General features: G+C 64.1%; 1 protein-coding gene across 1 annotated transcript; it reads right to left on the reverse strand.

Moving 5' to 3' along the window:
- Positions 1 to 1,884: 1,884 nt before the first annotated feature.
- Atp13a2 (ATPase cation transporting 13A2) lies at positions 1,885 to 19,599 on the reverse strand. The gene is given in 32 exon segments (XM_048350339.1): positions 1,885 to 2,148; positions 2,235 to 2,404; positions 2,524 to 2,675; positions 2,759 to 2,982; positions 3,402 to 3,498; positions 3,775 to 3,927; positions 4,532 to 4,611; positions 4,750 to 4,782; positions 4,784 to 4,867; positions 4,972 to 5,132; positions 5,606 to 5,730; positions 5,820 to 5,942; positions 6,041 to 6,198; positions 6,318 to 6,419; positions 6,960 to 7,166; positions 8,612 to 8,719; positions 8,721 to 8,801; positions 8,913 to 8,959; positions 9,043 to 9,153; positions 10,112 to 10,141; positions 10,144 to 10,266; positions 11,297 to 11,428; positions 11,513 to 11,579; positions 11,669 to 11,803; positions 12,377 to 12,446; positions 12,600 to 12,677; positions 14,077 to 14,156; positions 14,410 to 14,524; positions 14,627 to 14,682; positions 15,038 to 15,220; positions 15,331 to 15,422; positions 19,425 to 19,599. Coding segments are annotated over 32 exon segments (3,525 nt in total). The 5' UTR covers positions 19,435 to 19,599; the 3' UTR covers positions 1,885 to 2,010.
- Positions 19,600 to 21,928: the final 2,329 nt, after the last annotated feature.

Raw genomic sequence — 21,928 nt, forward strand, 5'->3', positions numbered from 1 at the left:
TGCTGGGCTCCTTCCTACCCTCCTAAGGATGGGGAGGGGCAGCTGTGGGGAGGGGAAGGGGCGGAGGGACTGTCTATGCCCTCAGCTGGCCTCAGTGCGACGTTATTTATTTACTGCTCTGGACCTGGAGCTTGGCACATGCCTGCCCAGGGGATTCACGGTTGATCTGCTAAGGGCAGTGGAGGAGAAACAGGATAGATTAGGAGGGGAAATCAGGCATGATAAGCAGATTCCCAAAGGGGCTGGGAATATGGCCTAGTGGTAGAGTGTTTGCCTCACATACATACTCTGGGTTCGATTCCCCAGCACCATGTATATAGAAAAAGCCAGAAGGGGCGCTGTGGCTCAAATGGTAGAGTGCTAGCCTTGAGCAAACAGAAGCCAGGGACAGTGCTCAGGACCTGAGTTCAAGGCCCAGGACTGGCAAAAAAAAAAGGGGGGGCGGCGGGGAATATGGCTTAGTGGTAGAGTGCTTGCCTAGCATGCATGAAGCCCTGGGTTCGACTCCTCAGTACCATATAAACAGAAACAGCAGGAAGTGGTGCCGTGGCTCAAGTGGTAGAGTGCTAGCCTTGAGCACAAACAGGCCCAGGGAGAGTGCCCAGGCCCTGAGTTCAAGCTCCAGGACTGGCAAAATAAAGATTCCAGGAATTAGAAAAACCTTTAAAACAAATGCAGGAATTTATCTACCTACTTAAGAGGAAACTTCAAAACCCCCGACCTGCATCCAGTGACAGAGGGATCTGCGCCCAGGCCTCCCTCCTGGAGACGGCCGCCCTGTGAGGACTGGCCAGGTCTCACCCAGAGCTCCGCCCCCCTTCCTCACAACTGCACTCAACTTTCCCTGTGTTCTGACCCTGGCAGCCTGGGGACTGCACCCGGCTTCCAGTAATGAGGCCAGCGGGGGCCGGATGGCTAGGCAGGAAGCTGCCCTGCTTTCCTGTGCATCTCTGCTCAGAGGGGCCAGAGCCCGTTGCATAGCCGAGAGCGTAGGGGTTGGCCCAGAGCCCGCTGGTGGGATGAGGTCAGCCGCACCCACTCTCCCCAGAGGACCGTGCCTGGGGCTGGCTGGGAGACCAGGCTCAGAGCCTAGATTTTATCTAGGGGAGGGACGGACCAAACCCACGTCAGGATGTGGGGGCGGCAGGCAAGGAGGGGAACTGCGCCCCCTGTTGACAGGGCTTGCCAGGGCCCATTACTCCTGCTCCCCACCCCCAGGGCAGGATGTCTGGGATTTGAGCCACCTGGTCCCCTGATGCCCTGGTGCCACCCCTGGTCACACGCCCTGTGTAAGAAGGATGTAGGAGGCAGCGGTGGCCACTCCTCCTAGCTACTCAGGAGGCTGAGATCAGGATTGTAGTTCAAAGCCAGCCGGGGCAGAAAGAAAAGTCCCTGAGGCTCTTATCTCCAATGAACCACCAGAAAACCAGAAGTGGAGCTGCGGCTCAAAGCGGCAGAGCGCCAGCCTGGCGCACAAGAGCTCAGGGACAGCGCCTCGGCCCAGAGTTCAAGCCCCACGACCAACACAAAGAAGGATGTGGGGGTGAAGCAGAGTTGCAGTTGAGCTGTGAAAGGTGAGCGCTGGCCCGGCATCGGTGGCTCACGCCTGTCAGCCCAGCTATGCAGGAGGCTGAGAGCTGAGGATCGGAGTTCAAAGCCTGACCGGGCAGAAAAGTCTATGAGACTTATCTCCAAGTAACCACCAAAAAGCCGGAAGTGGAGCTTTGAGGCCAGCCGGGCTACAGGAGGCGATGGCGGGGTCTGAGTCGGGTACAACCAAGCCAGGAAAATATCACTTTATTTGCTACGCTGACCGCGGCTCCCAGGGGAGCTGGCGGCTGTCTCTACACGGGGGGGGTGGGAGTGGGGGACGAGGGGGGCACTCTCCCAGGCCGGGGGTGGGGCAGGCGTGTGACGACGGCCAGGTCCATGCTGTGGAAGCGGACGGCGGAGGAGACGGCTCGGGGCGCGGCTGAGGGCCACCGGGGTCCGGCGGGCCCGGGGCCTGCACTACCTCCCGGGCCCGGCGGGCAGCGGCGGCCAGGGCCGCTCGGCCAGCTCCCGCTCCACCTGCTTGAAGCGCTTCTTGGAGGCGCGCTTGGGCCGCAGGCGCCGCAGGCAGGCGGGGAGGCACTGGTCCAGCACGCTCTGCGGAGGCGGGGGGAGGGGAGAGGGCATGGAGGGGGGGCTGGGCAGCGCCCCCAGCCCTCCTGATGGGGGGGAGGGAACCCCACCTCCAGCATGAAGGCTCCCACGAAGTTGGAGGCGACCAGGCCCAGCAGCAGCAGCTTGAAGCGGGTGTCGGCGATGTTCCTCAGCGCGAGCGGCCCCTGCAGGAGGCCCGGGACCAGGATGAGGCCCACCAGGACCGAGCCCAAGAGCGCCAGGGCCACCAGGAAGGGCACTGGGGGTGGGGGAGTCTGTCAGCGAGGGAGCCGCGCCCCGGGACACGCACGTGCACACGCACACTCCACGCAGGGCCCCCTCCCCCCCCAGCCGCCCCCCTCGGCCCCGCGGCAGCACCGTTGGTGTAGAGCGGCCGGCGGAAGGGCGCCCCCTTGGACACGGCCGCGGCCAGGATGAGGTACTGGAAGCCGGACAGGGAGAAGATGACCGTGTTCTCATAGTTGGGCAGGTTGTCGGGTGCTGGCACGGAGCTGTTCAGAGGCACGAACCTGGGGAGCCGGGGCTGGGGGTCAGGGGACGGCTGAGGGGTGGAGGGGGCTGGAGGGGGGAGGCCGTGCCACTCGCTACTCACCAGGGCTGGGCGGTGACCAGGAAGTAGCCCCCCAGCTGGACGCCAGCCACCAGCGCCACCTGCAGCAGCAGGCTGCCCAACACGGGCACGCTGAGCAGCGCCCCGGGCGGCCGAGCGCGCCCCAGCGCCCGCGCCGGCCCCGTGCGGCTCATGAGCACCGCCACGGTGGTGGTGATGACCAGGTCGATGGCCAGGAACTGCACGTCCCCCAGGTTGGTGTTGATCTGCGGCGGCACGTGAACAAGGCCAGAGGGGAACTGAGGCCCGACCCGCGGCCTGGCCCTGGGGAGCCCCTGGGGACTGGGGAGCCAGGCCCGCTCATCAGGCCACGCACGTCCGGAGCGGGATTGGGGGGGGGGCCCTGCCTGAGCAGGTGGGCAGCACAGGGAGGTCCAGGGCAGAGCTCGTGGGCTAGGGCAATATAGGGATGCACGGCCAAGGGCTGAGGGTCCTGGCTCTGCCTCCGTTTCCCTGGCAGACGCAGAGCTAGCGGAGGTAGGGACGAGTCAGCAGCCCAGGACGGCTACTGCCATTTCTAAGGTCCTGCTGTGCGCAGTTCCGCAGCTCGGGTCTCAGCAGGAAGGACGGTGGAGGACCAGGGTCCGAGCGACCCACACACACCCGGGACCGGCCGCGCCCTCACCGTGTAGAGGATCAGGACGGAGATGAACTGCGTGAGGCTGTACAGGGCCATGTACTTGAAGACGCTGAAGGACGTGTCCAGGGAGCAGCGGCCTTCCCTGAGCGGCAGGGACGGCGTCAGGGTGCAGGCCCCGCCCCCTCCGCCTGCCCCGCCCACCATGCCACACCCCCTCCGCCTCCTTCACCCCGCCCCCTCTGCCTGCCCCGCCCACCACGCCCCGCCCCCTCTGCCTGCTTCGCCTCGCCCCCTCTGCCCACCCCGCCCCGCCCCCTCTGCTGCGTCACCCACCATGCCCCCCGCCCCCTCTGCCCGCTTCGCCCCGCCCACTCTGCCCGCCCCGCCCCGCCCACTCTGCCCGCCCCGCCGGCCTCACCTGATGACCGCGGGCACGCACTCGATGCTGGCCATGCTGGAGGTGAAGGGCGAGACCACGGAGGCCTCGGCCTGGGACAGCGAGATGCCCACGTCCGCGGCCTTGAGGGCCCCGCAGTCATTGGCGCCGTCCCCGCACATGCCCACGCAATACCTGACGGGGTGGGCAGGGGCAGCCATGACGTCCTGTCCGCCTCACCGGGCCCTGGCGGGGCCCCCGGGCCAACGCTGCACGGTCAGTAACGCCGCGACCCCCAGCAGCGCCGGGGATGGCTGCGGTGCGGCTGCGGCGTTGGCCTTTCCGGAGGGGGTACTGACTCAGGGCCTCTTGCTTGCTAGGCAGGTGCTATACCACGCGTTACTCGGTTTTCCAGGTAGGGTCATGCTTTACCCAGACCCCATCCTCTTTCTTCCCTATGCTTTCTGCCTGGAGCATAGGAAAGCACGACAGATGGAAGCCACCACACCCGCGTGCTCGTGAAGATGGGGTCTCACTAACTCTGATTCTCGTGAGCTCCTCCGCGGAGCGTCTGGGATTACAGGCATGAACCACCGCCCCCAGTCCTGGTGCTTCATTTATGTGCTACTGGGAATTTAACGTATGGCCCACTGTGTCACACCCCACCCCTGTCCCCCAGGCCTCCCCGGTGCTGGAGGGAGAAGCTCTCTGTCTAGGGGGAAGGGGACAGGGTGACGGGCACTCTCCCCCCCCCCCCCCCCCGCAGGCCCTGGCCACCCCTGTGGGGCACGGCACTCACTGGAGCTTCTGGAGCTCACACACCAGCTCCGTCTTCTGCTCAGGGGCCATGCGGGCAAAGATGGTGCCTTGCACCAGGATCTGGGTGGGTGAGGAGAGCGCGGGGCTGAGGCAGCTGTGGGGAGTGGCGGGCGGGGGGGGGGGGGAGGCGGGGTTGGGGAGCTGCGGGTTGGGGCGGGCCGGGGAGCCCCCACCCCGGGGAGCTCCCCCCCAGCCTACCTTGGGCAGCAGCTTGGGGAAGTGCTTCCTCAGGGACGCTGAAGGTGGATCCGCTGAGGGCCAGGTGGCTGCCCCGGGGCTCCAGCTCCACGGCGTAGCTTTCCACCTGGATGGCATCCTGGGAGTCCGGGACGCTCACTGAGTTCCCAGCTCCCCTGGCAGGGTGGGGGGGAGGGAGTCCCCAGGTGGGTGTGGCGGGAGCGATGGGTCGGCCGGCCTCACCTTAGTCCCGTTCATGGCTGTGGGGGACTCCACGGGCAGGAACTCCAGGGAGGCCGGCTGCCCTCGCTCAGGGTGGGTGGCCTGGACGAGCATCAGGGGCTCCTGGGGGCCCACCATGCCACAGGCCCGCGCCACGGTGACTGCCGTCTGCAGGTTGTCCCCTGGGGGGCGCAGGGGGTCAGGGCCCGCCCACTGCCATGGCAGGCCGAGGGGGCACAGGAGAGCTAGCCGGCCCCGGAGAAACCAGGCCTGAGCTCGCGCTCCAGAGGCGGTGTGCGTGCGTGTGACTGCCCCAGTGCGTGTGCGTGCGTGTGTGTGTGTGCATGGCGGGGCCGTGCCAGGCGGGGTGTAACCCTCGAGAAGACACAAACCCATTCGCTCCGGCCACCTCACCCCAGCTAGAGTCTTTCTGGCTCCTTGAGGCTGTCACAGCCTTTGAGCTGGGTGACATCTCCTCCCTCCCCAGTCCTCAGCAAAGCCCTTAGGGTGTCACTCCACTCCCAGCCTCCGTTTCCTCATCTGTCTCGTGCGAGGGATACTGTAAACACCCATGAGGAGTTTGAAAGGGGCCTGGACCCCAGACGGTACCTCGAGGGGTTTCTGGAGCCCCCCATGCTGCCCGCAGGCCCGGTACCTGTCACCATGACGGTGCGGATGTTGGTCCCCCGCAGGGCCCGGATGACGGGCGCCGTCTGTGGCTTCAGCAGGTTCCTCATGACCAGCAGCCCCAGGAGGCTCAGCTCCCGCTCCACGGAGGCCCTGGCAGGGGGGCAGAGCCCGGCCGCAGGTCAGCCCGGGGCGTTCCGGGAATGTCCCCGGGCCCCCCTCCCCCGGGTGGGCCCGGTCACCTCGTCAGCTGCTGGGCGGCCTCCAGGCTGGGCACGATGGGCAGCGGCTTGCCGGCCAGGGCCACGACGCGGTAGCCAGCAGCCGTGTAACTCTGCAGCACCTGGGCGAAGTCCGGGGGGCACTGTAGGAGGAAGGAGGGGTGTCACGGGGGGTGGGGGTGGGCAGAGGCACTGGACGCACGCGCCTGCCCCCCGCAGCAGTCCGGCCCCTCCCTTCACCTGTGTCGGGGCTGCAGAGGCCAGCCACCAGCTCCGGGGAGCCCTTGACGTAGGCCTCGGGCTGCCGGGCTCCCGGCCACGTCACCACCACGTCCATGCGCTGCAGAGCCGAAGAGAAGGGGAAGCGGCAAAGGACACTAAGTGGCTGCGGGGCCTCCTCCTGCAGGCGACAGAGGAGCTGAGGGGCCCCGGAGTCCACTTCCGGAGTCCACACCCACGGGGGGGAGGGGGGCCTGTGGAGCCGCTCCCGGGGCCCTCACCCCGTCGCCCGCGGCTCACCTGGCCGGGCAGCCGGGGGGGCTCGTGCGGCGGGGGCCTCATCACTGCCAAGCCCCGGGCTCCCGACGACGCCGGGTCTGCGGCCGGCCCCTCCTCCAGGACCTGGGAGGCAGACAGAGGCGGGCAGCGGGGGCTGGGCCCACGGCGAGGGGCTGCGGGGGGGGGGGGGGGAAGGGGGGGGCTCTGCGGCCCTGAGACAGGCCAAGGGGGTCTTCAGGGTTTTCGGTTGGTAGGCATGGGTGGGGTGGTCTCCAGTCCCCCGATTCCTCAGCAAAGACTCAAGCTAGATGCTTGAGAGACGTATCCCACGGGAGACGGGAAAGCGTGGGAACTGAGAGCCCAGGCCCCGGAGCTGGGAGAACTCGGGGCCCAGCTCTGCCTGCGGGCTGCACGCGCGGTTCAGCAGGAAAGGGCCTGGAGTTCGAACACCAGGGACAAGGAAACGTAAAAATCGAACTCTGCCTCTGCCACTCGGAAGCTCGCGGGTGACCTTAGGCGAGGTAGTCCAACCTGTCCACGTGGAGCAAGGTGTAAGCGTGCTAGGACCGGGTTAGGAGGAAGGCGGACAAACCCTCACAGCGGAGCGGCGGCAGCCCTGGCGACTGACAGCGCGCGTTAGCGGCCCGGCTGCCCCGTCCTTACCCAGCCAGTGGACTCCACCATCTTAAGGTCCATGGGGTCCCCCACCGGGGTGCTGTGTAGCTGGCTGAGGGCATGGCAGGTGGCTAGTGCTCGGAGCAGGGGCCCCACGGGCAGGTGGCGGGGGTCTGGGACCAGCGGCAGGAACACCTTCCCCTTTAGGGGTACCACCCCCATCACGTCCAAGCCGTCCTCGGTGAGGGTGCCTGTCTGCGGGGGTGGGGTGGGGGACAGGGGTGAGTCCTCGGTGAGCGGTGTCTGGTGGAGCTGGGGCCCCGGCTGGAACCCCTGTGCACCTGCTGTGCGCCCCACCCTCCACCCCCAGCGACTGTTGACACTTCCCTGGGTCCCCTCCATGGGGCTCTGCTTCCCTTCTATCCACTCAGTGTGGGTCCTAGAGGATGAGCTGGCCTACTGGAGGGAGGGAGGGAGGGGGGAAGGAGCACCATCTCTCTTTCCTATTGCTGGACCTCACCGTCTGTGGACTCAGCTCCCTCACTAGCTGGGGGTGCTGGGTGTCTACGGCTCCCCTCATCAGTCCACAGCCTGTGGCCTCTGTGGCCAGGGCACTGCCCACCCCAGGTCTTGTCCTGTCCCCTCCGCCCCTCACGGTCCCCCAGGATCCATGGGTGGAAGCCTCCTGGCTGCTCCCTGCCTGCCCTGTGCGGCCCAGCGGAGGTCCCTGCAGCTGGACCGGGAGGGGGGGGGGTGGCCATCCTTCACAGCCCTAGGTTTATTGTTTGTTTTGCCAGTCCTGGGCCTTGGACTCAGGGCCTGAGCACTGTCCCTGGCTTCTTTTGCTCAAGGCTAGCACTCTACCACTTGAGCCACAGCGCCACTTCTGGCTTTTTCTTATCTGTGGTGCCGAGGAACCGAACCAGGGCTTCATGTACACGAGGTAAGCACTCTACCACTGGGCCAGATTCCAGCCCCTAGTTTTGATTTTCTTTTCTTTTTTGGTCAGTCATGGGGCTTGAACTATTTAGGGGGCCTGGGCACTATCCCTGAGCTTTTTTGCTCCAGGCTAGCGCTCTACTACTTTGAGCCCCAGCTCCACTTCTGGAGTTTGAGTGGCTCATTGGAGATGAAAGTCTGTCTCAGGGGGAGTTTCCTGCCCCGGCTAGCTTCACATCTCCATCCTCTGATCTCAACGTGCCCAGTAGCTGGGATTACAGGCGCGGGCCACCGGCGCCTTGGCGACAGCCCTCTTCCGAAGGGAGTGCCCATTAGGTCCATCAAGGCTCCCCCCGGCTCTCCCTAACCCCCCCCATCTTCCGCATCTCTGGAGCACTGGTGCCCAAGTCCCTCACTGGGTGGGGACCGGCACGGGTGCTCGGTGCTGCCTTGCCCAATGACTGCGGATCCCCGTTCCCCGCCCGGGGCTGGCGAGGGAAGGAGCCGGGCGGGAATGGGGGTCCACCTGGGGATGGGACCAGGAGTCTAGCAGACCCTTAAGCACCCACAGGGCTGAGAGAGAGGGGGATGTGGTCCTGGGGAAAGGGAGGGCCTGCCCCGCCCCGCCCCCGGGCCGGCCCCGCCCCCAGGCCTGCCCCGCCCCCAGGCCGCCCCACCCCCGGGCCCGCCCTGCCCCGCCCCTGGGCCGGCCCCGCCCCCAGGCCTGCACTGCCCGCCCCCGGCCCCGCCCCGCCGCCCACCTTGTCGAAGCACACCAGCCGCAGCTTGCCCCCCAGGTTGATGCGCAGCGGGTGGAGGCAGAAGATGCCCTGCGCGCGCAGGCGACCCTGGGCGTAAAGCGTGCACACCCGTCATGGCGGCCGGCAGAGCGGGTGGCACCACCACGGTGACCAGGTCCAGAGCCCGGATCACCATCTCCTTGACGGGCACCTGGCAGGAGGCACCGCCGTGAGCAAGGAGGGTGGGCACCGGGGCGCGGAGCGGCGGCCCGGCCCCCGGCAGCCCCGGGCCTCCCCCCCGCCCCCCCTCCCCCCGGCTTACCCGGTTCCGGTAGAGAATGAAGACGCTGTAGATGGTGCCGAGCAGAGCTGGGGGGACAGCACAGGGTGAGGGGGGGGGCTGGGCCCGGGGCGGGGGCCCGCCGGCGGGGCGGGGCGCGGGGGCCACTCACCCAGGACGGAGAGGGCCGCCACGAACTTCATGCTGTGCGTGTAGAACTTGAAGCTGAGGGGCCGGGGGTGCAGGATGGAGCTCACCAGCCCCCCTTTCGCAGTACAAAAGCCTGAGAGCAGAGGGGAGGGACGGGGAGGCAGGGGAGGCGGGGTCAGGGCGGGTTCCCCCCACCCCCACCGGCACCCCAGGGTGACAGGACACAACGCTCATGGCCAAAAGTCTTGCGGAGACCCCACCGGGGGTTTAAAAATGGAATTATTGGCCAGGTGCTGGTGGCTGTCGCCTGTAATGCTGGCTACTGAGGGGGCTGAGCTCTGAAGATGGTGGTTCAGAGCCAGCCTGGGCAGGCAAGTCTGTGAAACGATCTCCTAATAACTACCAAGAAGCTGAAAGGGGAGCTATAGCTCAAGTGGTAGAGCACCAGCTTTGCGCTAGGGTCAGCACTAAGGCCCTGAGTTCAAATCCCAGTATGTGCATAAAAAAATGCACTTAGTGGATAACATTCAAACAATGGGGGAGGGGTGAAGGTGAAGGAAAAATGGGGGGGAAGGTAACAAGTTGGATAAGAAATGTATGTACTGCCTTATGTGTGGAACGGGTAACCTCTGTGTACATCTCTTTGTTTTTTTTCCCCTGTCCTGGGCCTTGGACTCAGGGCCTGAGCACTGTCCCTGGCTTCTTTTTGCTCAAGGCTAGCACTCTGCCACTTGAGCCACAGCGCCACATCTGGACATTTTCTATATATGTGGTGCTGGGGAATGGAACCCAGGGCTTCATGTGTACAAGGCGAGCACTCTACCACTAAGCCATATCCCCAGCCCTGTGTACATCACTTTGACAATAAAGAAATGAATAAGAAAAATTGGGTGGACTCCTGCTTGCCTCATCCCCCCATCCCCCCTCTCCCAGCATCTTTAACCACCCCCGCCCTCGGCTTCGCGGACACAGTGGGTCTGCAGGACGGGAACACGGAGGCCCACATGCCGTGGGCCCTGTCCAGCCCCCGCCTGCCTCTGCCACTCTCCTGCAGGCGTGAGCCCGCGCCCCTCCCGCGTCTGAATACAGACCTGTCCGGGTCACCACCGCCAGGGAGCGCGCCCCACGCAGGCCCGGGCCTGCAGGACGAGGGTCCCGCAGAAGAGCGTGTGCCGCCGATGGGTCTCGGGGCAGTAGGCTCCGGGCCCCCGGGGCAGGGCCGTCTTCAGCACCGGGACACTCTCCCCTGGAAGGGACATGGCGTGAGGCCCGGGAGGGGCCGGGAGGCCACCCCCGAGTCAGCACGGAATCGTTCCCGAGGCCCTGGTTCTGCTTTAACTCCGGAGCCAGGGGTGACTCCAGGTGACTCCATGTAACTGGGGGCCCCGTCCTATCTTCACGGAGACAGTGAGATACCCTGCGGGTGTCTTCCGGGTGGGCAAGTGCGGGGGCCGCGTGTGTATGACACGAGCGATGACTCAGACCCGCGCGGCGGCGGCACCGGGGGGCCGGCACGGGCTGCCAGGCAGACCAGCCACCCCCGCTGTCTGTGAGGAGGGTTCCTAGAGACCGACGGCATGCAGGTTCCGCCCAGGGCTTAGGGACACGCCGGGCCCTGTCCCCGCCGTCCTCCTTTTTTATTTTAGTTTTTTGCTGGTCCTGGGGCTTGAACTCAGGGCCTGGGCTCTGTCACTGAACTTCTTTCTGCTCAAGGCTAGCGCTCTACCACTTGAGCCACAGCGCCACTTCTGGCTTTTTCTGTTTGTGTGGTGCTGAGGAATCGAACCCGGGGCTTCATGCACGCTTGGCAAGCACTCCACCACTAACAGCCCCCAGCCTCCAGTATTCTTTTATTTTTTGGTCAGTCATGGGGCTTGATCTCAGGGCCTGAGCTCTTTTGGTCAAGGATAGCGCTCTACCACCTTGAGCCACAGCTCCACTTCTAGTTTTCTGGTGGTTAACAGAGCGTCACAGATTTCCCTGCCCCGGCTGGCTTTGAGCCACAATCCTCAGATCTCAGCCTCCTGAGTGGCTAGGACGACAGGTGTGAGCCACCAGCGCCTGGCTACTACGGTTGTTGCTCTGCACATCCCCCCCCTCCCCCACTCTGGAGTGACAGATTTACAAGAGAGGAGGCGGAGACACAGAGAACCGAAGCCACACACCCAAGGGAATGGAGTTATGACAGCCGAGAACAGGAAAAGGAAAGAAGACGCACACTAAAGCTTCTCCTCTGGGGCCGCGGGCCGGGTGGGCGGGGCGGGGGCGGGGCTCACCTGTCAGGGAGCTCTCGTTCACCACACACTCGCCAGCCACCAGGGCGGCGTCGCAGGGCATCAGCCCGCCCTCCTGGGGCAGCACCACGCAGTCTCCAGGCACCAGCTCGCTGGAGTCCACCCACTCCTCCCCTGCGAGCAGATGGGGGCGGGGGTCAGCACAGCCCTAGGCTGTCCCCTCCACCCCCCTTCCTCCCCACCCCCCCAGCTCCTCACCTCCCCCTGGCCGGCACACGCACACGCGCACAGAGAGCTTGACCATGTCCCTCAGAGTTGTGCTTTGCTGTGGCCGAGGGATAGGTGGTTGAGTCGTGGCCCTCGGGGACCGGCCCCCTCCCCCCCGCCCGCCCGCCGCCCACCCCCCATGCTTACCTTTCTGGTCTTGTAGAGCGACAGGCAGATGGAGATGGTGGAGATGAGGAAGATACAGAGGGCGTACCAGTAGTAGTGGTCGGCCAGCCACAGCACGATGCTGAAGGTCTGGAACCCATAGTAGGGGTTCAGTGCCTGGGGACGGCAGGAGGCCACGTGAAGACCCACGGTTCCTGGGAAAGGCCAGCCCTGGGCGCCGGCCCCTCTCCACCCCATCTCCACCCCGGTGGATGTCCCCCGGACCACCAGCCCCACCCGGCATTTGCGGAGCCCCTCCACGCCCCGGCCCTGCCAAGCACCACACCCGGTGATGACGATTCTATCGGGTGGGTGCCATCTCCATTTGACAGATGAGGAAACGGAGGCACAGACTGAGGGAGCCACTGGTCAGGCCGTGCGTTACAGAACCCGGGGTCTGTGGGCCCCGCCTTCCACCCTGGCTGGCCCCACTCCGAAGCGGGGGCCCCTCTGTGAACAGCCGGCAGGCCGTCCTCCCACAGGGCTCCGTGAGCACACAGGACAGCAGGCCGCAGGCCCGGGCTATACCGGCCACGGGCATCTGTTTTCCAGCCCATCTGCAGAGCCCAAGCTCTGAGTGTCTACATCTTACACCGGGTTCCCCATGGCTGATGGGGCAGGGTCTGGGGTGACTGTCCACCACCCACTGCCAAGGAGGTGACGGGCGAGTCCCAGGGAAGGAGGGGTTACCTCGTCCACCAGGAGCTGCGGGTAGGACTTGACCGGGACGCCGATCACGTTGGGGCCGTATATGCTCTTCCTGTGGGGACGGGGTGGGGGGGGGCGCTGAACTAGCAGGCCACATGTGGCAGCTGCACCCTCCCAGGCTGGTCAGCCCCCGCTCGATGCCCCAGGAAGACACTGGCACGTGGGAGGAAGGGGCCGGGGCCAGGTCCCGGCGGGCAGCACCCACCTCACAGTTTGCTCCTGGTGACTGAGGCCGGAGCGGGAGCCGTGGATGTCATCGCAACTGCGGCCGTGGTCCAGCAGGCTGGCAAGGGTGGGGAAGAGACACGTGTACGGGGGCCGGGCCGGAGCTCGGCACCCTCACCCCTGCCAGTGGGGGCCCCTTCTGCCTCACCAGGCTCTGGTGGCAGGCAGGTGCCTCAGCTTTCTCTTCCTGTTCCTCAGGCTGGGCCCCGAGGCCGTGTCACCATCATCAGTGACAGGAGCACTGTCACTTGGCGACCAGGGCATTACTTAGGTCACGGAACCTCCGTGCCTCGGTTTCCCCTGGGGCTGTGGCGGTCAGCCTAGGTGAGGTGTGCCTCGGGCAGAGCTACATGAGATAGATGCCCCCAAGGTCTGCGGGTGCCACCCTGCCCCCCCCGCCCGTGAGACCCGCAAGTCTCAACTTGGCAGAATCCAAAGCCCAGCCAGCCCTTCCTTCCCCCTGCCACCCAGAGGACAACCTGCCTCCGCGTCCCCAGGAGCAGCCACCATTCACGACGGCCGGGAGCCGGTGGCCAAGTGTCCCAGCTCCCTCAGGTCACCCCAGGGTGTGCTGTGCACAGGCCCAGGGCTGCCCGGTGCTGCTGGGGGCGGTGGGCTGGATGCCACGCCCCCGGCCACTCCCTCAGCCCTGCCTGGCATTGCCGTCAGGCCCCCTCCCCCCCCCCCCCCGCACTGCAGCCTTGTCTTGGGGCCTGGGCACTGTCACCAGGTTCTTTTGCTCAAGGCTAGCGTTCTACCACATAGAGCCACAACACCACTTCTGGTTTTCTGGTGGTTAATAAGAGATGAGAGTCTCATGGACTTTCCTGTCCATGTTGGCTTTGTTTGTTTGTTTTTGGCCAGTCCTGGGCCTTGGACTCAGGGCCTGAGCACTGTCCCTGGCTTCTTTTTGCTCAAGGCTAGCACTCTGCTACTTGAGCCACAGCGTCACTTCTGGCCGTTTTCTATATATGTGGTGCTGAGGCATCGAACCCAGGGCTTCATGTATAGGAGGCGAGCACTCTTGCCGCTCGGCCATATCCCCAGCTCCAGGTTGGCTTTGAACCATGATCCTCAGATCTCAGCCTCCCGAGTAGCTGGGATTACAGATGTGAGCCCGGCTTGTCTTAGAGCTTTTGTGCCCAAGGCTAATGCTCTTGTAGCTTTTTTGGTGGTTAATTGGAAATAAGCCTCACAACTCCCTTGCCCTGGCCAGCTTCAAACTGCGATCCTCAGATCTCAGCCTCCTGAGTAGTTAGTATTCCAGGCAGGAGCTACTCGTGCCGGCTTAGACAGGAACTCTTACGCCACCCTCACCAGGACCCTGTGAGTGGGTGGGGGGCACCCCTGCCCTGTTTGCACTCAGTGGCCTCCAGCCCGGCCCGGCAGGCCCGGCAGGCTCCTGGTTCAGCACCGGTCCCCTCCAGGAGGTGCCTGGTTGCGGCCCTGGCTCGTACCTGACTTGGAAGAAGGCTCGCTGGGTCTCAATCCACACGTACCGCTGGCCCTGGAAGAGGTAGTAGCGTAGAACTCGCTGCTGGAAGGAGGGGGAAGGCGGTGAGGCGCTGCTGTGGGCTGGAGACCCAGCTGGGGGAGGGGTGCTGGGGGTGAGGGTAGCCCACCCACGACAGTGTCGCAGATGGACAGACAGGAGGCTTGGAAGTGCAAAGGGTCAGACAGTATCCCGGACGTTCGGGACAGCAGAGCTAGGGGCACGAGGGGCAGGAGGGGCGCGGGGACCCCTCCCCCAGCACGGAGCGTGAAGGGGAGGCGTGGGGAGGGGCACTCACGGTCTCCTCCTGCCCGTGGAGCTGGGCAGTGTCCTTCCACGTGCCCTCCGGTACCGTCCCCACGGCCACCTGGCTGCGGCCATCCTCTGCGTGGGCCTGTGGGGGCAGCTCCGGGCTGGGGAGGGAGTGGAGGTGACTCGGTGGCTTGGGTCCCCACGGGGCCCCCATCGCCCCTCCCCCCACCCCGTGTCAGGGCGGCGGTGGCGGGCTGGCTCACCTGCCCTGGATGGCCTCTGTGTGCACCTGGACGGTAGAGAGCTGCCACCCGCTATCCTGGAACACAGAGGCGGGGCCTCAGATCTGGGGCAGACGCCGCCCCGCCCACAGCCAGAGGCCGCCCCGCCCACAGCCAGGGGGAGCCCCGCCCACAGCCAGAGGCCGTCCCGCCCACAGCCAGAGGCCGCCCCGCCCACAGCCAGGGGCCGCCCCGCCCACAGCCAGGGGCCGCCCCGCCCACAGCCAGGGGCCGCCCCGCCCACAGCCAGAGGCCCCTTGGGAGAAGGGAGCAGTCGAGGCTCACAGGAGCCCCCGGGGAAGCACCCAGGCAGCCCCTTCCCTGCACGGCCCCCCAGAGGACCCCGCTCCCCCTCCCTAACCCCCCCCCCCAAGCCCGGCCGGCCCCGCTCACCTCTTTGTCTCTTGTTTCGATAACGAGTGTTTCGGCGCGGGCCAGGCTGCAGGGCCGGAGGCGCAGGCGCACGCCCCACAAGGGCTTCCAGCGGAACAGCAGCCAAGGGATCCCGGCCAGCATCCAGACCACGGCGTGATAGCCGATGCCCCTCCATGGACTGCCACAGTAGCCGCTGAGCCTCTGGGAGGGCGGCCGGGGGGGGGGGGAGGAAGGCAGGGCTGGGACACCGATGTCGGAGGGGCGCGGCCTGGGCAGTGTCCCCGCACCCTGAGCCCACGGCGCCCACGTACCACGGATGAAGCTGAGGAGCTGAGGGGATCGATCGATGTCCCTATCGTCAGGGTCCCATAGCTGGGCGGGCTGCCCACGAGCGGGCTGCTGTCTGCACGGGAAGGAGGGGCTCCGTGGGGGTGGCGCCCTTCCTTCTCTACTTCCTCCCTTCCCTCCCTTCTCCTTGGGTGCTGGGGACCGGCCCCAGGGCCTCGCCCATGCTAGCCAAGCACTCTACCACTTGACCCCCACCCCCACCACCACGCCCAGTTTCTTCATCACCGGCCTCCTGGGGCCTGGGCGCTGTTGGTTCTTCCGCCGCAGGGTCTCGCTTCTTGGGGTTGGGGAGGCCTGTGGCAAGCACGCTGGCTCCCTCATCCTGCTGCTGGCTGGCACAAGGCTGTGTCCCCCCTTCCCTTCCTCCCCTGCCCATCTGTGGACAGGGGTCGGGGCTCTGGGCTGCTGGCCCTGCCTGGTCTGTCCCTTGCTGCTCTCCTCTTCCTGAGTTTGGGGCTTTACCTGCGTGAGTCCCGAGCCCACTGAGAAGCTGCAGCAGTGGGCATGGCAGATCCTCCCTTGAAACCAACCAACCTTCCAAATGGATTCCTGGGGACTTACCCCCATCCCTGGCTGCGACTAGGCTTTGGTCCTGCCACACCACCTGGGCCCTTCTTGTGGCCAGAGCTACACAAGTCCCCATCAGACCAGCTCAGCCCTCTCCCATCCCAGATCCCCTGCAAAAGGGTGCTAATCACTGCTGGGCTAATCAGGACGATAAGAGCAGCCGATGCCCCTCAACCGCTTCCCAGGTGACCAATTAGCTCACTTGACCCCCCTCGATCCCGGTGGAGGGGGGCTCGGGGTGGCACACAGGCCACCAGCCAGTGGTGTAGCCAGGAAGCCAGAGCTGCATCCTGGGCTTCGGGAATCACATGACCAAGTTAGGAAACCGAATAGCACGTGTGCCCTGTGTCGCCTGAGGCCTCTTCTGCCTCGTGACGCAGAAACCCAGAGGGCTGAAAGAGCATCTGTGGCAGCATCCACCGTGGCCCGCTGCCTCAGAGAAGCGATGGCAGTGACACAGGAGGAAGCGGGGGACACAGACCAGCACACACGTGCACATGTACGATGACAGCAGTGGCTAGGGAAATCCTCCCTTCCCTTCCCAGGCAGCACAGCTTGAGCCCCGCCAGGACCACGGACACCCCCCACAGTGCCCGGTTCACGGGCAGCTGGGGGCACCGGCAGGCCACAGTCTTTGAAGATGGCCAGCCATGGAGGCCCAAGTGGGGTTTTTGCCAGAGACTACAGCTCCCCCAGGCAGGGCAGTAGGGCTTCTCACTCGCCCTCAGAGCTGAGCTGGGCTCCTCTGAGATGCCACTCCTCTATCGCTTCCAGAACCCTCTGAAGCTGGTACTGCGTTCATCCCTATTTTATGGTCGGATCCAGAGGCACAGAGGTGACTAAGCTGCCCAAAGCCACCTTCACCATTCCAGCGTTCATGGTGAGTTGGCCTTCCTGGCTCTCTTCCAAGCAGGCTGTGTTTAGGAAGGCATGTGCCTCAGCCGGTCTGGGCCTCCATCACCCATCTGCAGGGCGGGATGGGTGAAGACCTGGAGGTCCTGCCGCCTGCGCAGGGGCGGATCCCCGCCGGGAGGCGTGGGGGTGCTCGGCTTCCCCTGGCCCACCACTTCCCAGCCTGGCCACTCCCTGCCTGTCCCCACACCCGCTCCACTGCCTCCGGCCAGCCTGTGCGCCCCACCACAGGGCTGGAAGAGAAGCTAGCCCTGGCTGAGCCCGAACAAAGGCACCCCCATCAGGGTGCCCCTCTGACTCAAAGTCCTCTCTGCCTCCATGGGTTACATAGGTGTTACTGGGATTCTGCTCACATCTGCACTGACTGGCTGAATGCAGGCACACCTGTGGGATCTCCCCTCTATACACACACACACACACACACACACATCTGTTGTGGGGTGTGCAAGCTCCAACCCCTTCCTCAAGGGCCCCAGATTTAAACAGTGCTCCTTCTTCCCCTTGGGAAGTTCTTCCTTATGTCTACTACACATCTGTCATTCCCAGCCAATCAATCTTAGGAAAGGGGGAGAAGAGCTGGCGAGAAGAGGAACTCAAATCCTCTGGGGTGCTCCTCTCCCCACACACAAAGGGCCGAGCCCAGGACACCTGTCAGAACACCCGCACCTGGGTGGGTCTGCTTATCTACAATTCTGGTGGCTCAGGGGCACCCCGAGTCTCCACAGCTCACCCAGCCCTAGCAGATGGTGAGCTGGGGCCTGGACTTCCTCTGCACTTGTTCCTGCAGTGTGGGGGCCCGGGGGGCCCAGAGCACTCGCTCACTCACATAGCTCTCTGAGGGAAGGACCCTCATTCCCCCTTTTACAGATGGGGAGAGTGAGGGACACAGCTGTGAATAAGCAGAAAGTTGTGGGTTTTAATTTACTTCTCACAGACACTCCATGGAACACAGGATCCCCATTTAAAATGAGGCTCAGGAGATGGGGCTGTCGTACGACAGTAGGGTGCTTGAGTGCCAGGCCCTGAGTTTGGTCACCAGCATCACAAATAGCAACTTTTTTTTTTTTTTTTGCCAGTCCTGGGGCTTGGACTCAGGGCCTGAGCACTGTCCCTAGCTTCTTCCCGCTCAAGGCTAGCACTCTGCCACTTGAGCCACAGCGCCGCTTCTGGCTTTTTCTATATATGCGGTGCTGAGGAATCGAACCCAGAGCTTCATGTATACGTGGCAAGCACTCTTGCCACTAGGCCATATTCACAGCCCCACAAATAGCAATTTTTAAAAATAAAGAAAGAGCTGGGCACGGGTGACTCATGCCTGTAATCCTAGTTACCCAGGAGGCTGAGATCTGAGAATCCTAATTCGAAGCCAGACTGGGTGTAAAAGTCTGTGAGACTTTTACACATTAACCACAATGAACCACATGAACACACACACACACACACACACACACACACACACAAAGAGCTGGAAGTAGAGGTGTGGCTCAAGTGGTAGAGAACCAGCCTTATGCAAAAAATGCCAAGGGAGAGTTTGAGGCTGAGTTCAAGCCCCAGTACCAGCACCAAATGAGAGAGAGGAGAGAGAGAGAGAGAGAGAAAGACAGAGAGAGAGAGAGAGAGAGAGAGAGAGAGAGAGAGAGAGAGAGAGAGAGAGAGAGAGAGAGAGAGAGAGAAGGTCCAGGAGTGGCCAAGGCTGCACTTGGCCCCGTCTGAGCTCCCACACCTGGGGCAGCGCCTCCAGGCCTGTGGGGCAGAGGGGTTGCAGTCAAAGCCATTTGGGAACCTCTCTCTTCCTGCGGAAGCCCAGCTTCCTGCTGATCTGCGGGCAGCGGTCCAGGGTGGCTGCTCCCACCTCACTGATTGGTTCCCGGGAGCCAGGCGCATGTGTGTGCGCGCGCGCCTGTCGGTGTCGGCCTGGGGTTTGAATATGGACTCTAATGCCATCTTTCTTCTTCTTCTTCTTTTGGTATTTATTCACTCTTGTTTTGTGTGCGCGCATCGGGCCTGGTGCTGGCTAGGCAAGCGCTCCACAGCTTGCATCCTTCCTCCTCCCTCCCTGCATGGGCTCCAGGCAGCCGGCCGGGCAGGGGCCGTGGAGGGACAGGTACGGTGGCCCGGCCTGCAGCTGCCCTGTTTCGGGCAGCGGTTGGGGCGTCGTTGGGCAGCCGGTGGGACTGAATGAGGCCCTGGCAGGAGGAGCTCGTTCTCCCCCGGGCTGGGACGGTGCCCACGGAGGGTGTGGTCCCCGGATCCGGGGCTGCCAGGCCTCCTCCGGGAGCCCGAGGCCAGGGTCCGGGACGCCATTTGGGCCCCGGGCTCTGCGGAGACCCCGCGTCCCCGGCCCCGTTCACCCGGGCGAGCGGGCGGACGTCGGTCGCTGCAGGTGGGATCAACTGGTAGGCGCGGGGCCCCCAAGCCCGAGGCCCGGCGGCGCGCGGCGCCCTCCGGCCCGGCCTTTCCGGGAAGGGCCGGGGGAGACGTCCCCGGACCGGGTGGAGCGCCGGCCGACCCCGGCTCGCGGCCCCGCGGCGGGGCGCCGCCTCTGCCGGCCCCGGGCCCACCCCGCGGGGCGACTCACCTGCGCTCATGTTGGCTCCGCGCGCTCATCGCCGGCCCGGCGTGCGCGAGGCCCCGGGGGGCGCGGTCCGGGGCGCGGGGGCAGCGGGGCACGGGCCGGGGGGCGCCGGGGCGCGGGCGAGGGGCGCGGGCGCAGGCTCGACGCGGAGGCGCGCACCGAGGTGCCGCAGTCTGTCCGTCTGCGGCCGCCAAAGCTCCGCCCACTCCTCTACGTCAGTCACCGCCGCGCTCAGCCTGCCGGGACTTGTAGTTCCGGCCGGCCTCCCCCAGATGGACACCCAGGCAGAGACAGAGAGAGGGATTGCCCCCCTCCGATCCCCCCACCCGCCCGCCTCATACACACCTGCACACACTACAGCGACCCTTAGGGATATCTCTGCTGGTACAAGCTGGCCACTGTTTCTTCCAGGCTGTGTGACTATAGGCAAATCAATCAATCTCTCTGAGCCTCTGTTCCTAACCTGTAGGATGACGATGGCATTTGCAATGCCTGCCTATACAAGGATTGCATGGGCAGCTAGCTCCTGGACACCATGCTGGAAGACACTCACCCACAGATGCCCCACAGAGATGCATAAGGTGGCAGGGGGTGGGTTACCATGCCCAGAAGACCTTGACAATGCACGAGAGATGGTGAGGTATCAGAAGCTTCCTGGTATGACCCGCAGACACCCCAATACCACTGAGAGGCCTGGAGACGTCATACTTCCACAGACTTCTCCACAGTGACAGGACGGGGTATGGTGGCCCCTTGACTCCAGCCAGGGTTGATGGCCTTTGGACAGAGGGAGCAGTGAGACCTCAGAGCAAATTGGGGCAAGTTCATGTTGGGACATGACAGGCCTGGACCAGGTCCTCCAGCCCATTTGTCCCATGTCAGTTATGAAGCATCACTGGAGTGTTCTAGGAGCCAGGAATAGCAGGGGGAGCCAAATGGACACACCCCTGTCCCGCTGTCCCATGGCCCGGTCTCTACCGCCGTATCCCCAGTTCCTGTCTCCAGTTTCCTACCACTAGAATTTCCAACAACTGATCTAGGAAAGTGCTGGGAAGGCAGAGCTGTGCTCTCCAAGGTAGGAGACCACGGCAGCTGTCACCATGAGATCCCAGCCATGCTGAGGGATGGAGTGCAGAGGTGGAAGAACTGGTGGTGTCCTGAACACAGGAGCCTTTGGCCTTTGCAGCTGGGGACAGAGGAGCCACTTGCTGTGCTGGGGTAGACTGCTGGTAGAACAGGCTGAAGGTCCTTCGTGCTGGCCACCTGGGGCATGGGAATTTCACTGGCAAGTGACACTTGCATGGTGGACAGGCTGTGTAATGTGAGATCCCCTCCCCTAGGCCAAGGCATGGCCTAGTGTCTAGCAGGCCACCTTCCCGGGGTCCCAGGTGGCAGGAGGCTGCGTTTGGAAGTGGCTAGCTCAGATGGCCTTGCCGCTAGGCAGAGTGGTACAGTGGCAAGGGCTGGGCTCTGGCAACAGAAAGACCTGGATGTGTCCGTTGCCTTCCAGCTGTGTGAGCCTAGGAAGGTCACTTTGGAGCCAATGCCTATGGCTTATGCCTGTCACCCTACTCAGGAAGCTGAGAGACTAGGATTGTGGTTCAGAGCAACCTGAGCAGGAAACTCTGTGAAATTCCTATTTCCTGTTTCCAGCCCAAAGCTGGAAGTGGGAGTTGTGGCTCAAGTGGTAGAGGGCTAGACTTGAGCAAAACAGCTCAGGGATGGCGCCCAGGCCCTGAGTTCAAGTACTGCTCCTGGCATGTGTGCATGCATGCATGCCCACACATGCACACATATGCACACACACACATACACACAGAGACTGAGCCTCTGCTCTCACCTGCAAAATGAGCTGACAGGTGCTTGGTGAAGGCCAACTGCTGTCAGACCCTGGTGCTAGGTTAGAAGCTACATCAGAACAGAGGGTGGGGGACTGTGTAGCAAGTGTGTCTCACACAGTCCTTCTGGTGACTGCCTTGTGCCACTGACGCAAGTCCATCCCAAGCCATCTGGGCAGGAGCCACGCCAGCAGCAGCTCAGCTCACCTCCTTGATGAGGCCGGAGGCCAGAGAAAGCTTCCTTCCAAGCCACAGAGGATGTGGCCAGCCCTGCCATCTACTGGCTCACCTGCGAGGAACTGGCTCTCACTGTGGTCATCCCAGCGGTCTGTGGGCTGGGCTCTTGCTAGATGACCACAGCAGAAATGTGCAGTCATGTGGGGCTGATTTAACAGCTTCCGTCTAGTGCTGCTGCCCCCTCCGCTGGGGCCTGTGTGGAGGCCATCCTACACAGGCGCCACCTGGGGAGGCCGGGAGCCCATAACGTGGCTCAGTGGATTCCAGGGCATCAGCTCACCCTTCCATTTCTCTAGTTTTGCCAGATTTTTGCAACAAAAGGGAATTTTCCTAACTAGTGGCAAGCCCTGGGGTAAGATTCCGGCTGTCTAGACACTAAGTGTCCTGCCACTATTTGTCTTGCAGTTTTCTGGAACAAGGAAGCGAAGTAGA

The sequence above is a fragment of the Perognathus longimembris genome, chromosome 7, assembly GCF_023159225.1.
Source record: "Perognathus longimembris pacificus isolate PPM17 chromosome 7, ASM2315922v1, whole genome shotgun sequence".
Taxonomy (NCBI): domain Eukaryota; kingdom Metazoa; phylum Chordata; class Mammalia; order Rodentia; family Heteromyidae; genus Perognathus; species Perognathus longimembris.